Here is a 12,707-nt window from a genome sequence, read left to right as displayed (position 1 = left end):
TAAACAGCTGCTTCATTGTGACAGGATGCAAAGTCGTGCTCAAATGGCAAGTCCTAGCTCAGAGCTCTTTGCCCGTCACCAGCTCTCTCAACAACTCACTGCCTTCAGCGCATCTGTCTGCAGCCATGAAAACCAAGACAAAGTAACTTCGGCCAAAGCCACGTAAGCATTTACCCATAGAGCGAAAATTAAATTGAGGAATTGCTCACGTTTACACTTCTGAAAACAAAGCAGCCCATGAAATTCACTCAGAGACAAAATCAGCTAACTAGGTCAAACTATGTCCACTAGCATTTTAAAGTACCTCATGGTCAACTATTAGAGCCACTTCAAAGATACACAAAGTACTATGGAGAAGTAAGAATATAAAATGCTAGGAATAACTGGCAGAGCTCCAGTCGCCTAAGATTAGGGGTGGGAATAACAGGCATAAGGAACAGAAATGAAGCCTAGAAGACATTGGTTTGACGTCTTTATATGTCTCCTATGGACTAGCCTTTTCTGTACTTTCACCAGGTCAAAAGCAGCACACCTGCTGATAACAGCCAGTTGTTTCATCAGAGTTACAGATTATTTCATTTAATGATTTTGTAACAGAACCTGATAAAAGCAGTCCGAAATCCACATGTGCATGTTTGAAACAATGAAAATTCAGTTTGGCTCAGTAATACATTCAACTAATATATTCTTCTTCATTTACCAGTTCTCCTGAAAATAAGCTAACCTTTCAAAACTTACAGCTGTACAACAAGTACAGTATACCTCTCCAAGGCACGACCTGGAAAAATGCAAGAGCCGTTTGACAAGGACCACTCCAACACACTTCCACGGAGCTGGCAGCTGGGAGTTTGACTGAAGCTGGTAAGGCAGATTTACCACATTGAGCACGTACCCCACCCAGATGCACAGATGGTATTTGTGGGAGCAAAGGAAAATAAAATATAGGTTTAAAATAAATGCAAGAGAAACACAGAGCAATATTGAATCACTCTAGGTATTTCTAAGGGTATCCGTTTATCTTTTCTACTTCTCAGCACATAGCGAGTGTATGTTCAGGGCTTTGAAACCACTGAGCAAATGGAAGGGATTTAAAACTAGTTTTGTTTCAAGTATAAGATCACAGAAATAAAGACAGGCTCCAGGTATTCCTCTTCAGAATGTGATTGCTGTACAGAAGCTTGATGCAAAAGGAGTTAAAAATGCTGTTCCTGAATATGTCTGGTAATGACAACTAGGCTTGTCAAAAGAGCCTTTTTGGTGCTAAAGGACAGGACTTCCTCTGCTGCTGAATTTCAGATGGGTCCCTCTGCACAGTGGCTACTTTCCCATTGTTTTAAGTGGATAGAAAGACACACAGCTGGAAGGAAGAGGCAAGCTACAAAGAAGTGAGGGAAATACAGCTTTAGATGCTGTATTATTATATAAGGAGGCAGAGTAGCCACAGACAGACCAATCTGAGTTGACTCCGACAACTACTGGTTTGGGCCCCAGCTCAAGGCCCCAGTCTGGCCCCTTCTCCCTCCATCACTAGTCCTTCTCAAGCTAGGAGGAGCTGATGGCCAATCTTACCTTGTTACAATGATACCATCCAAGTTAGCTGGCCTCAAGACTCCATGAAAAGCTAGCAGAGAAAGGAGGAACAGGAGGAAAACAGCACAGGTAGGAAGTGGCGGAGAAAGATGCGAGGAGAAGGAACACAAAAGCCCATGTTTCCCATTGGAGTCCCTGGCAACCCAGAGGTGTTGACATGTGCTTACTCTGCAATCTCAGTAACTGAAGCTCCACCATGTTCTATTTTTAATCCTCCTCTCTTAAGCATCCTCCTTCTAGAGGATCCAGCTCTTCATTATTTCACTCATTACTTACATTTAATTTCTGATAAATCAATGTTAACCTCTTGATTTCAACTCCCACCCTTCTCTTGTTTAGTAGACATGACTTAAACACTATCCTTCAATTGCAATAAAAATCTCCGTTCTTCTTAAAGGACTTAAAGCAGTCCATCTGTACCCTTCCTGACTCCTCCTGCTACCCTCTTCAGTTAACAGACTAACGTAACGCTGCATGGACATCCACTGGGTTCATCTCACAACTGTGGGTAGATAGGTAGGCCCTCCTGTGATATGCCTTGCGGTACTACATCCACTTCTCGCACGCAAAAAGAAAAGAAAAGCCTTTGGCATACGAAGGCAGCAGAGAGAACTCTCCAGCTCCTCTCTGGGCTATCCCTCAGCAGCACAGCTTCTGGGGTAGGAAAGTAAACCAAATACGTGTGGTCTCACTTCTGCCATTCAAAACTTATCAATGACAAGCACACGGGATACAAAGACTCTTCTGGGTGCTTTTCCTTTTTTCTTGAAATCCTGTGCTATTATTTAAGCCACAGCTACAAAACCTAAGAAACAAAACAAAAAAGACCAGAAAAGTCTTTAAAGAAAGTATTTCAAACTAACACATCATAGAAAGATATAAGCAAAGAGCAAAATTTTCTATCAGCAACATCTTTATGACAGTGCAACATGCAAACTAATTATATATTCACATCTGAATTACTAGATATATACATTTGAAAGTGTCACTCATTTTATGCTGAAATTAATTAAAAAAATAATAATAATAAAAAAAACAGTTCTACAAAGAGTCTACACTTTATTCAGTCACAAAACCTATGTTTGGAGTAACTTCAACAAAAAGAATTACTTCAAATTTTCACCAGTGTCACTAAACAGAGTCCAGCCCAAATACCTTTTTCTTTTAATCTATTCAACTGAGAGACATGGAGCTGCAACGGTTTGCATTTTTTAATCCCGAAGTGGATTATACTAGCAACAATTTCATCAAAGATTTTTTACAACAACCCTAGCATTACTGCTTATATCTTATTATTAAGGTAAGCATTCTTCAAAGAACTGTATGATTGGAATCTCTTCCAGATACATAGTGACATGCTATTTGCTGGCTGCAGCGAGAAGAGTCAAAATGAAAACAAAAATACAAACACGCTTTTTTTTCCTCTTGTCTTTATTGATTTAGACTTCAGAGCTACAGCCAAAAATAGTGCATCTGTAGAAAATTACCACACATGCTATCAATACAGCATCATCACACGTTTAGAATCGTAAGCACTTGACAAATCGCAAAGGGAACATTCAATCTAACATTTTGGCAATGCAGCCCATGAATATGGAATACAGGCAGAAGGATTTTTTTTCCTCCAAAAAAAGAAATATTTCTGAACAGGAATGAAAAGCCTCTGTTAAAAAATGAATTCCAGTCACCATGGAAAATTCATGCTGGCTCATTCAAGACATCAACATACACTGCTGGAAACTTTGCGTGGAATGTCGAATGGTACACAGAAGCTACGACTCTGCTACAGGTACAATCCCGTCTTCAGCACTTTGTATGCCATCGAGATGGTCACTGCATACCCAACTACCCAAGACAAACCTCTGCTGGGCTGGGGAAGAGGGATCAAGTACGCAAAAGTGTGAGCAATCCTAGCCCCAGCAAAGATCCTGAAATGCAGCAAGGCTGTGTACAGGTCAGGGCCACTAAGAGCATACAGCAGTCCAATGCCGAGAAATGGAACAATATTTTCAAGGTCATTCAGGTGGCCTCTGGGGAAAGAAGCAAAGTTGGTTTACAGTGTTACATTTGGTTGAATAAACCACTTCAAGCATTGTTATTTTTCAACATCTTCAGATCATGCTACTGTTAAGGCCCTAACACAACTGCTGGGTTCCTCTGCACTGGGGACTTGATTCAGCTACTGAAATAATTTTGGCACGTTCACCTGACATCGCTCTGGTCTCTCTTGCTGCACCCTATATTTTTAAGCTTCTGATCTTCTGTATGAAAGGTCTTAGTTTTTTCCCCAGGATCCTGGTAGTATTAGGGACTTACATGAGGTATATGAGTGCACCTGGGTGTGCAAGAATGCAAGGAAAGGCAGGGAAGAAGACAGAAAACTGGAATTTTCTTGTAGCCTCTCTCAACTGAACATCAATTAACCATATGACTGACCACAACTACTAGACTTCATGGCCCAGATGGTCTATTCCAATCCCATAAACTCAGTTTGTAGTGTCCATAAAGAAAATATGAAATATCCTATATATGAAACATTCTATCAAATCTTCATGAAGTTCAATCATCTTGAAGAATGTTATTTTTGAGCATCTAACAGGTGTGACAGTTATGCTTTTGGTTCATTTTCTTCACTACTAAGCACTAAAATAGCTGAAAAATGTTTGAAATTTTGAAACCATAGTATAATTTACTAAAAATGTGTTGAGACTTAACTCCATATCTTGAAGTATTTTTTCACACCTCTTCCTAAACCTTCCCTGCTCCCTTTACCTCTTTAGATAAATTATACTTTCAGCCAAATTTACTGATTGAAACAACCTCTAAGCCTTACTAATTATGTCAAATTTCACAGCCAACTAGAATCAGAACATGGTGCTGTTTTGCAGCTGCTTTCTGAACTCATTTATCATTACAAGGAAACAAATCCTCTAGCTTTCCCCCCCAAAAAAAAAGTACACTGAAGAAAGCAATGTCTTTCCTATAACCATGAACAGAACAAATTCCAGTCACTTATATAGAAGAGAAGCCATGCTATATCTATGTAGCATTATCTGTTGCCATGAAGCTTGCCAAAGTGTTATGGTTTAACCCCAGCCGGCAACTAAGCACCACACAGCCGCTCGCTCACTCCCCCCTGGTGGGATGGGGGAGAGAATCGGAAAGGTAAAAGTGAGAAAACTCGTGGGCTGAGATAAAGACAGTTTAATAGGTAAAGCAAAAGCTGTGCATGCAAGCAAAGCAAAACAAGGAATTCATTCACTGCTTCCCATCGGCAGGCAGGTGTTCAGTCATTTCCAGGAAAGCAGGTCTCCATCATGTGTAACGGTTACTTGGGAAGACAAACACCATCACTCCGAATGTACCCCCTTCCTCCTTCTTTCCCCAGCTTTTTATTGCTGAGCATGATGTCATATGGTATGGGATATCCCTTTGGTCAGTTGGGCTCAGCTGTCCTGGCTGTGTCCCCTCCCAACCTCTTGTGCACCCCCAGCCTACTCACTGGTGGGGTAAGAAGCAGAGAAGGCCTTGACTCTGTGTACACACTGCTCAGCAATAATGAAAACATCCCTGTATTATCAACACTGTTTCAAGCACAAATCCAAAACATAGCCCCACACTAGCTACTGTGACGAAAATTAACTCTATCCCAGCCAAAACCAGCACAAAAAGAAAATATCGTAAACTTCCATTAGGAACCATTACTGGGATGAAAAAATGGATGCTGCAACACCAAAGGAGTAACTAGAACCAAGCTGACTTACTAGGTCTGGGGAAGTCTGAACAACTCTGCAAAACAGCAACACAGGATTTGATAATAACAGTGTTTTAAAAATCTAATCTGTGTAAATGACTCTGTGAGGTAGTTGCCATTTTGCTAACGTAACAATTTGAGTTAAAAGGGCACCTGGTCATAAAGTTAGTATTGACTTAGGTGTCCTCTTAGAATTTACAAATAGAAAGGAATTACTCCTCACCAAAAAGTGCCCATTTTTATATAACGACCAGCAAATTAAACAACTAACAACTCCCTGAACCACTCAGGGGGACAAAAGGAAAGTTCAGAGCATCTTTACAGCCCACTGAGATTAGGCTCTTCTTTCTGAGATTTAATCCAGAGGAGACATACAGAAACAGACTAGCCTTCATGGAACCACAGTCATCTGTGTTTGCAAGGATGCACTGTTCTGAAATCAGAGCTGATACTTATTTTCAAGATCTTTCCTAATGGAGGTTTAAATGAGAACAGTTCATTCACATTCAAGTTTTTGGCACAAAAATATATATAGCAAATAAACTGTTATCTTCACTAAGGAATAATGATACGGAAAGCATTCCATTAAAGTTTTCCTTGTTAGCACAGGTGTACCAAACAGCATTTCTAAAGTTATGATTTTGGTAACTGAAAATTTTGCCATCAGCTAAATAAAATTAAATAAGCTGCAACATTTAGCCCACTGAAATACAGCTTACATTCTGGCATGAATCTTGCAAAACAAAATACATACACCACAGGTTGCACACTGCCATGCTATTAATAGCATTCTTCCAGAAGGCTGGTCAACTTTCCTGTACAATTTACACATCACTGAGTAACCTCAATTCAATCCAGGAAAAAGAGCACTGGCTTTGACTCCCACTCAGTACGATTTGCCAGATTAAAGCCCCCATTACAACTCTGGAGTTCCACGACTTTAACATAGTTTTACTCCTCTTCCCCCTGTATTTCCTTTACACTTTAGGAAAAGATGCTACTATTACAACTGGTGTTCAAATTATATAGAAAGCTGATTTACACTTAATGTACACCGCTTCATGCTAAATCAACTTACGGTCGTATTTTACAATCTTCTCACCACTTCCCCCATGCATACAGGGTACTGTCTAACAGTTAGCCATTATAACCAGACAATGACTTCTTATTTTTGGTACGCATGCTGACCATTTGAATGTGGAATGGTTTGTTCATTTAGACAAATTAATGTATTAATTATTACATAAAGCAAAACACACACAGGCTTGGCAAAGAGAATAGTGTGAAATTAATTCCTTGATTTAGTATTATTCTGCTATTTAAAATAATTTTTATTATTTTAATATTTTGTTTAAAATAATTTAAAATATTCTGCTATTTAAAATAATAAGACTCCTATGCATTACCTGCGTACACGTTCGACATCTGGATCAGTCCGCAGAAATTTTTTAGCACTTTCACCTTTACCAAATGATGCTGTATCTTCTGGGTTGACAAATGCCTATTTCAAACATAAATACACAAGAGACATTACAAGCCAGAATCTTTCTTCTAGTCAAGGCAGCTTGCTATACTAATGCTTCTATAACCTCACATAACTTACCTGAGGTTAAATGCACAGGGAATACTATATTGTTCACTGCATTACTGTTTTCTTGAGCCTAGCCTGTATGTAGCTTGCGTGCTGACAAATTAATTTAATGTAATATATGCATGTAGATAAAACCTTCCTGTAAGATGGACAAGCATGGCAGATGACTGATACTCAGCCTGAAGTAATGCCAGTGGGCTGAAGGAACATAAGGATGCGGAAGGTAGAACTACTGTCTGTACTGCCTCAGTCTCTTTTTCACTATTCTTGACAAATAACCTGAAAGCCCTTTTGGATCCCTTCCTTCTTCAGAAGACTACACAACAATAGCATCCAAGAGACTCATCCCATCCTCATTTATGACCAAGTAAGTTTCTCCCTTTCCTCTTAGGTACAAATTTTTCCACTTATATGACCCGTTATTACCTCCAAATACTGTAAGACCCTATTTGAAAACAACATTTAATTCTGTTAGTGCAGACTGCAGCAGATCTCTCCTTGCTGACAGGTGGTAACGCATTCTGTGGACCATTCAAGCTATGCAGGCTTAAGTCAAGAAAACCTTTTGATTTTAGGAGAGCTACGTGACTGCTTTCTGAGGCAGCCTTGATCCCTTTCTGTCAAATATTCTTGGCCTAAAAATTCTGGAGGCACATTAACAGTATCAGCATCAGCAACACTTTACCTACTCCACTAACTGCTTTCCTCCATTTTTTCTTAACATTTTAAAGACTTTTTTATATTAAATAGGAAATAAAAATGACTTTAGTAATTTGTCCGTTTGTAATATTACTGTCCCTCATAAGAAAACCAAGTACCCCAAATCAGTGAAGGCCCTATTGTCACCTACATAACACATGGATCATAACATGGTATGAGCATTAATACAGGACTCCACGGGATATACATACAGGACCAGTACAGCTGACATGCTTCCACAAGAGCAAAAGGAAGTAGGGTTATGACAGACATTTGGGTCCTATTTTGAACATACAGACAGGCTGTATGGTCTACTATACTCAATCTTCAGCTGTGCCAAAGACCTAGAGAGCTATCAGAAACCAGCAGTAGCTCAAATGCTGTGCTATTGGGACTTCATGAAGAACAGAACAGTTCAGCTGGGTTCTCTTGCACCCAGCAGGAACAAAAAGCAGCACTTCAACTAAAGGACTGCAACAAAATCCTTGAAGCACACACCATCTTGCAGAAGCAGATCTCACAAGAATAGCCGTATGGGGCAAACTCAGGGCTCTTTCAGTCCAGGACCAAGCGTTACCAACAGTGGCCATAAGCAGATGCCGAGAGAAGACCAAGAACAGGGCAAACACAACACGATGCTTCCCATGAGCACTCTCTCCTCAGCTAGATGCAGCTTCTGCATTATTTAGCAAACCTCAGTGGACCTTTCATATACTCATCTAGCTTACACACCAATCCATGTAAATTTTCAACCTGACTCTCACTCTAGAAAAAAATTAATTTTTTTTTTTTAGATCATGACCTACCTGCAATGGGAAGGCTAAAACAATTAGGGAATGTAAAGAGCTTTAGAATTACTGAATGAAGGGGTTACAGATGCATAAAAATCCACATCACATCCCCTCTTCTGCCCCTACTAGTTGGTTATTCATGTAACATGGCTCCACATCACATTTTATTTGCTTTATAAATTAGGTACCCTGGACACCAGCTTTCTGCAGAAGACAGTGGAAATGACTGTTTTTAAAAACTCTTATTTAAATATAATGTTTTAGAAGGGTAGACTAAGTCAAATGCAAGTCTAAGACACAATCTCGTAATTATCTCATAATCAGGTTAAAGACATCGTCCATTTGAGACCAACAAAGCACCAGCACACCAAACTCAGAATATCATGACAGGAGGAAGAAAAACAACAGCACCAGTATTTGAAAGCTGAAAAGAAAAGAAACACCCGTGATATCTCTGTATTTCAATACAAATTTCGATCTATTCTACCGGACAGTATTCCCAATTTCTTACCTTTCTTGTAATTCTGAAGTATGCTGTTATAAGACTCATTAGCATCATTTTTAGAAGAACAATAGTTGCATAAGTAGCATAAACCCGGAAGACTTCATTGTCAATTAACTGGGTCAATTTAGCCATTTCTCCACTTCTCACTGACGACCTTTAAAAAATGTTAAAGTTAGGCTAACATCATAGCAATCCAAAGTTCTGACAACAAGACTGTCAGAACAGCCTTTTTTTTTAGCATCACTGCAATGACAGCACAATTTTGCCACTGTGAAAAGTTTATTTTCAAACAAAATTCTTTTTCCTCAGTTTATTTTCACAATGGCATAATGTAATACTTTAAGATGAGAATTATATTATCATTTAATATTTCACTTCCATTATATCTGCTTATTAAACTGTCAAAATATAAACCACCAAATTATTTAATGTAATTGCAGAAACAAAATTTAGTCACAGAAATCAGTACACTTTTGAAATAACACAATTTTAGATCAATTTATTTGAACTAGTGAATTTCCCTAAGCAGTTACCAGGATAGAAAGAGTGTGATGACATACTATACATACTATAGTGTTTAAAGAGGAAAATTAGCATTGCCTACCTTTTTTTTTTTTTGGTAAAATGACACAATTATAATTGCACTTCAGCTTTCAAACTAACCAGTATCTTCCCACCCAGCAATAACTTGTGATCAAACTGAGTTAAACACGCATTTTTCTCCTTTGAGACCTTGTTCTAAAAAATTGCTTTTAGCATGATTCATGGGCAAAGATTAAGTTGTAATGACAAAAAGCAGAGAACTATTAATGCTTTTATCATGGGAGGTTTAAGCTAATGAACCCTCCTTCCAATGAGACCATACCAAACCCACAATCCTATGGAGGTGGCAGCTTTTATCAACACCATAAAGTTAAGAATGTGACGAGGACTGAATGCACATAAAACAAAAAGCAGGTCCCCTTGAACATTCAATTCGTGCCCTGCACAGAGCAAGGCTTTTCCTTCACCAAGTGCTTCAGTCATGCACTTACTGAGTAGGAATCCATAAAACTAGTATGTCTTAGCTTCACTCGAGACCAAAATAAACATATTTTTTGTTACAGTTAACTTCATTATTTCCTAGGATATCATTTTTAATATTATTAACTTGATTACAGCTCTAACAATCTCTCATCTTGCTTTTAGCATGGAGTCACTGCCAGCTAGAGCCAAACAAGGGAAACCGGATGAGACGAGAGCAGTAGAGGACTATTGCTCCGAAGGCACAACCTTGGTGGGGCGGTGGGCAGGAGGGAGGTAAGCTGCTGTTTGCTCAGTGAAACAAATCTAGCCTCTCTGGCTGGGGTGACGGGATTTTACTTCCTCTTTTGTCCTTTCCGAAACAGTGCTTGGGTCACCAGGCCAAGTACTGGGGTCTAGGGATTACAAGAAATTCAGTATAACTTCCTTCCTCTCACTTCGCAGCACAGCAGTTCTCAAGACAATCAGCAATTCAGCACAGACTCTTCTCAGCAGTTTCTACAGAACCTGCATAGTTCCACACAACAAAAAGAAAGTAAATCGGTGGGTTCAGAGTGGTTTTCCTTACTGGATTTTAAAGCCATGCTGAAAACGTATCCAAGAACCGTGCAAAGTCATGAGAAACTGTTCACCAGTGTCCCTGTGTGCTTCCCACTGGAACTACACCGTATTTATTCATTTTCCCTACTTGTAAAGTTGCCCTTTCCAAACTCTCATAAAGCCCAGGCCTTGCCGTCAAGGAAAGGAAAGCTCAAAACCTTACCGAAAACAAAGAATTCATAGTTTTAACACCAGCAGAAAAGCCAAAATAAACCCCACATGCTAAAACAGCACAGGCCTTGAAGGGATCAGGCTACAAACAGCCTGATCTGCAAATGTAACACTTCTCTGTGGTGCGAAGGCAAAATCCGGACCGGGTGCGTGCACAAGCCTAGATCCCATGTGAAGGGTCTTAAAAGGGAAACGGGTGAAGACGTCAGCTGCTGCGCCCTCGGCGGGAGCACAGCTATGCTCAGCGTCCCCTCAACGCTGGCTGACTCTGCCGCTGCCATCAGCAGCGTTAGCACGGGGGCGGCCTTTTGTTGCTGGTCTGTTACAACGCGACTTTTCAGAGTGCGCCCAAAGCACACTTAGGCTACCGTCAATCGCCCGGCGAGGCCCTGCGCCCCGCTACAAACTGTTTCGAAACAAGCAGGTCCCAGAGCAGCAGAGCGCGGCCGCCGGCGCCGCTCCCTCGCCCAGGCCCCTCTCGGCGCCGCCCGGCCTGCCCGCACGCCGGTTTCGCTGCATTTTTACCGGGGGGGGGCGGGCGGACCCGCACGACAGGAAAGCAGCGGCCCAGGACGGCCCCGGCCCCGGCGGGAGCTGCCCCCGCCGACCGCCGCGGGCACCGGGCCACCCCCCGCGCCGCCCTCCACCACACCCGGCCGCCGCCTGCGCCGGACGACAGGCTCCGGCGCCCCCTGAGGGGCCCCGGCCCCGCGCCCCCGTCACCGCTCCCCGCGGAGGGTTTCGCGCCCGGGAGGCGCGGGGGGGGAAGGCGGGCAGGGGGACCGTCCGCTCCCGCCCGGCAGCGGGAGCCGCCGTCGCGCAGCGCCCACACACCTCGCCCGCGTCCCCTCGGAGAGCGCGCACACCGCGGCGAGCCCCGCTGCTGCCGGCCGGCCACTGCGCCTCCGCCCGCCCCGGGGCCCAGCCTGGCCCGGCCCCGCCTCGCCTCGCCCCCTCGGGCGCGGAGGCGGGTCCCGGCCCGGCTCGCCGCAAGGGCTGGCGGCCGCTCACTCCCCCAGGGAGCCGCGAACGCCGCCGGGCCGCCGCGGCCTTCGGGGTCGGCGTCGTGGCGGGCCGAGCGCCGGTTCGTCCGCGGCGGCTCACCCAGGAAAGGCAGGGCTCGGGCCCAGACCCCAGCAAACGTTACCTGGCAGGAAAAGAAGGAAACCCGGGTCAAACGAACAAGCAAGAAAAAGCCCTCCTGTCTGAACACCCTTGGACCTTGAGACAGAGGGAGAGCAAAGACCGTGACCCAGCCTGGCTTCCTTGGAGACACGCCCTGCCCACCGATTGCACAAACTCCCAAGCGGGCTTAAAGCTTACCTGAAAAACTGTGGAAAGCATCTAAAGTCCCAGTGCTGTGGGCCCCTACATTGTTCTGGTGGATCTGAACTTTTAACAAAGGAAAAAAATCCAAAAATGCTTGCACTGCCAAGCCGTCAGTGCTGTTCCAGTCAATATGCATCATGTTGCTTTGCAAAGCTAACAGAAAATAAAGGACCTTCAGGGCTGGGCCACGGACTTCTGTGGGCATGCTAGGATGTGATGAAAGGAGGAAACCTGGTGTCCGAGCTTCCCACTGCTGCTTCAGAGAAAATAATGTTATTCCCACAGCACTCCTCCTCATAACCGGAGCAATGCTTGTGACTAAGCACCTCATGATAAACAAGACTGAAGAAGATAGAGATAAAGGTACTCAGGTGCCCAGTAAAGTTTTCAGAAATAATCCTAAAGATGTGTACAAAGTCTGAAAAGGGATACAATTTTTAAAGCTGCATCATTATGGAAAAACTAGTCTTAGGTACACATATTCAGCGTTCATTGGTGTTACTTCTATGCTTCATGTCATGTTAAATACCTGTGTGTGCAGACCTTTGTGACTCTTCTTATTAATCATCAAACACAGCAAAACTCGTTTGAGCAAGGACTGAGTATCAGAACTGTTTTTAAACAACGGTAGAAGTTGGGTTCAACAACCTTTGT

General features: G+C 42.6%; 1 protein-coding gene across 2 annotated transcripts; it reads right to left on the bottom strand.

Moving 5' to 3' along the window:
* Positions 1-3,002: 3,002 nt before the first annotated feature.
* MGST1 (microsomal glutathione S-transferase 1) lies at positions 3,003-12,025 on the bottom strand. 2 transcript variants are annotated; one of them, XM_087767463.1, is made up of 4 exons: positions 11,872-12,025; positions 8,937-9,084; positions 6,751-6,845; positions 3,003-3,620 (listed from the first exon to the last, which is right to left on the bottom strand). In XM_087767463.1, the coding sequence occupies exons 2-4, from the start codon at positions 9,060-9,062 to the stop codon at positions 3,374-3,376; spliced, it is 468 nt and encodes a 155-aa protein (XP_087623589.1). In that variant the 5' UTR covers positions 9,063-9,084; positions 11,872-12,025; the 3' UTR covers positions 3,003-3,373. The 2 variants fall into 2 exon arrangements, with proteins under 2 accessions (XP_087623589.1, XP_087623588.1); XM_087767462.1 differs by lacking the exon at positions 11,872-12,025 and adding an exon at positions 11,559-11,670.
* Between the last annotated feature and the right edge of the window lie 682 nt (positions 12,026-12,707).

Source organism: Nipponia nippon, unplaced genomic scaffold (assembly GCF_047370975.1).
Source record: "Nipponia nippon isolate SJK-2023a ecotype South Korea unplaced genomic scaffold, ASM4737097v1 scaffold_3, whole genome shotgun sequence".
Classification (NCBI taxonomy): domain Eukaryota; kingdom Metazoa; phylum Chordata; class Aves; order Pelecaniformes; family Threskiornithidae; genus Nipponia; species Nipponia nippon.
Note: the sequence above shows the minus strand (reverse complement) of the source record. Positions and strands in the feature narration are given on the sequence as shown.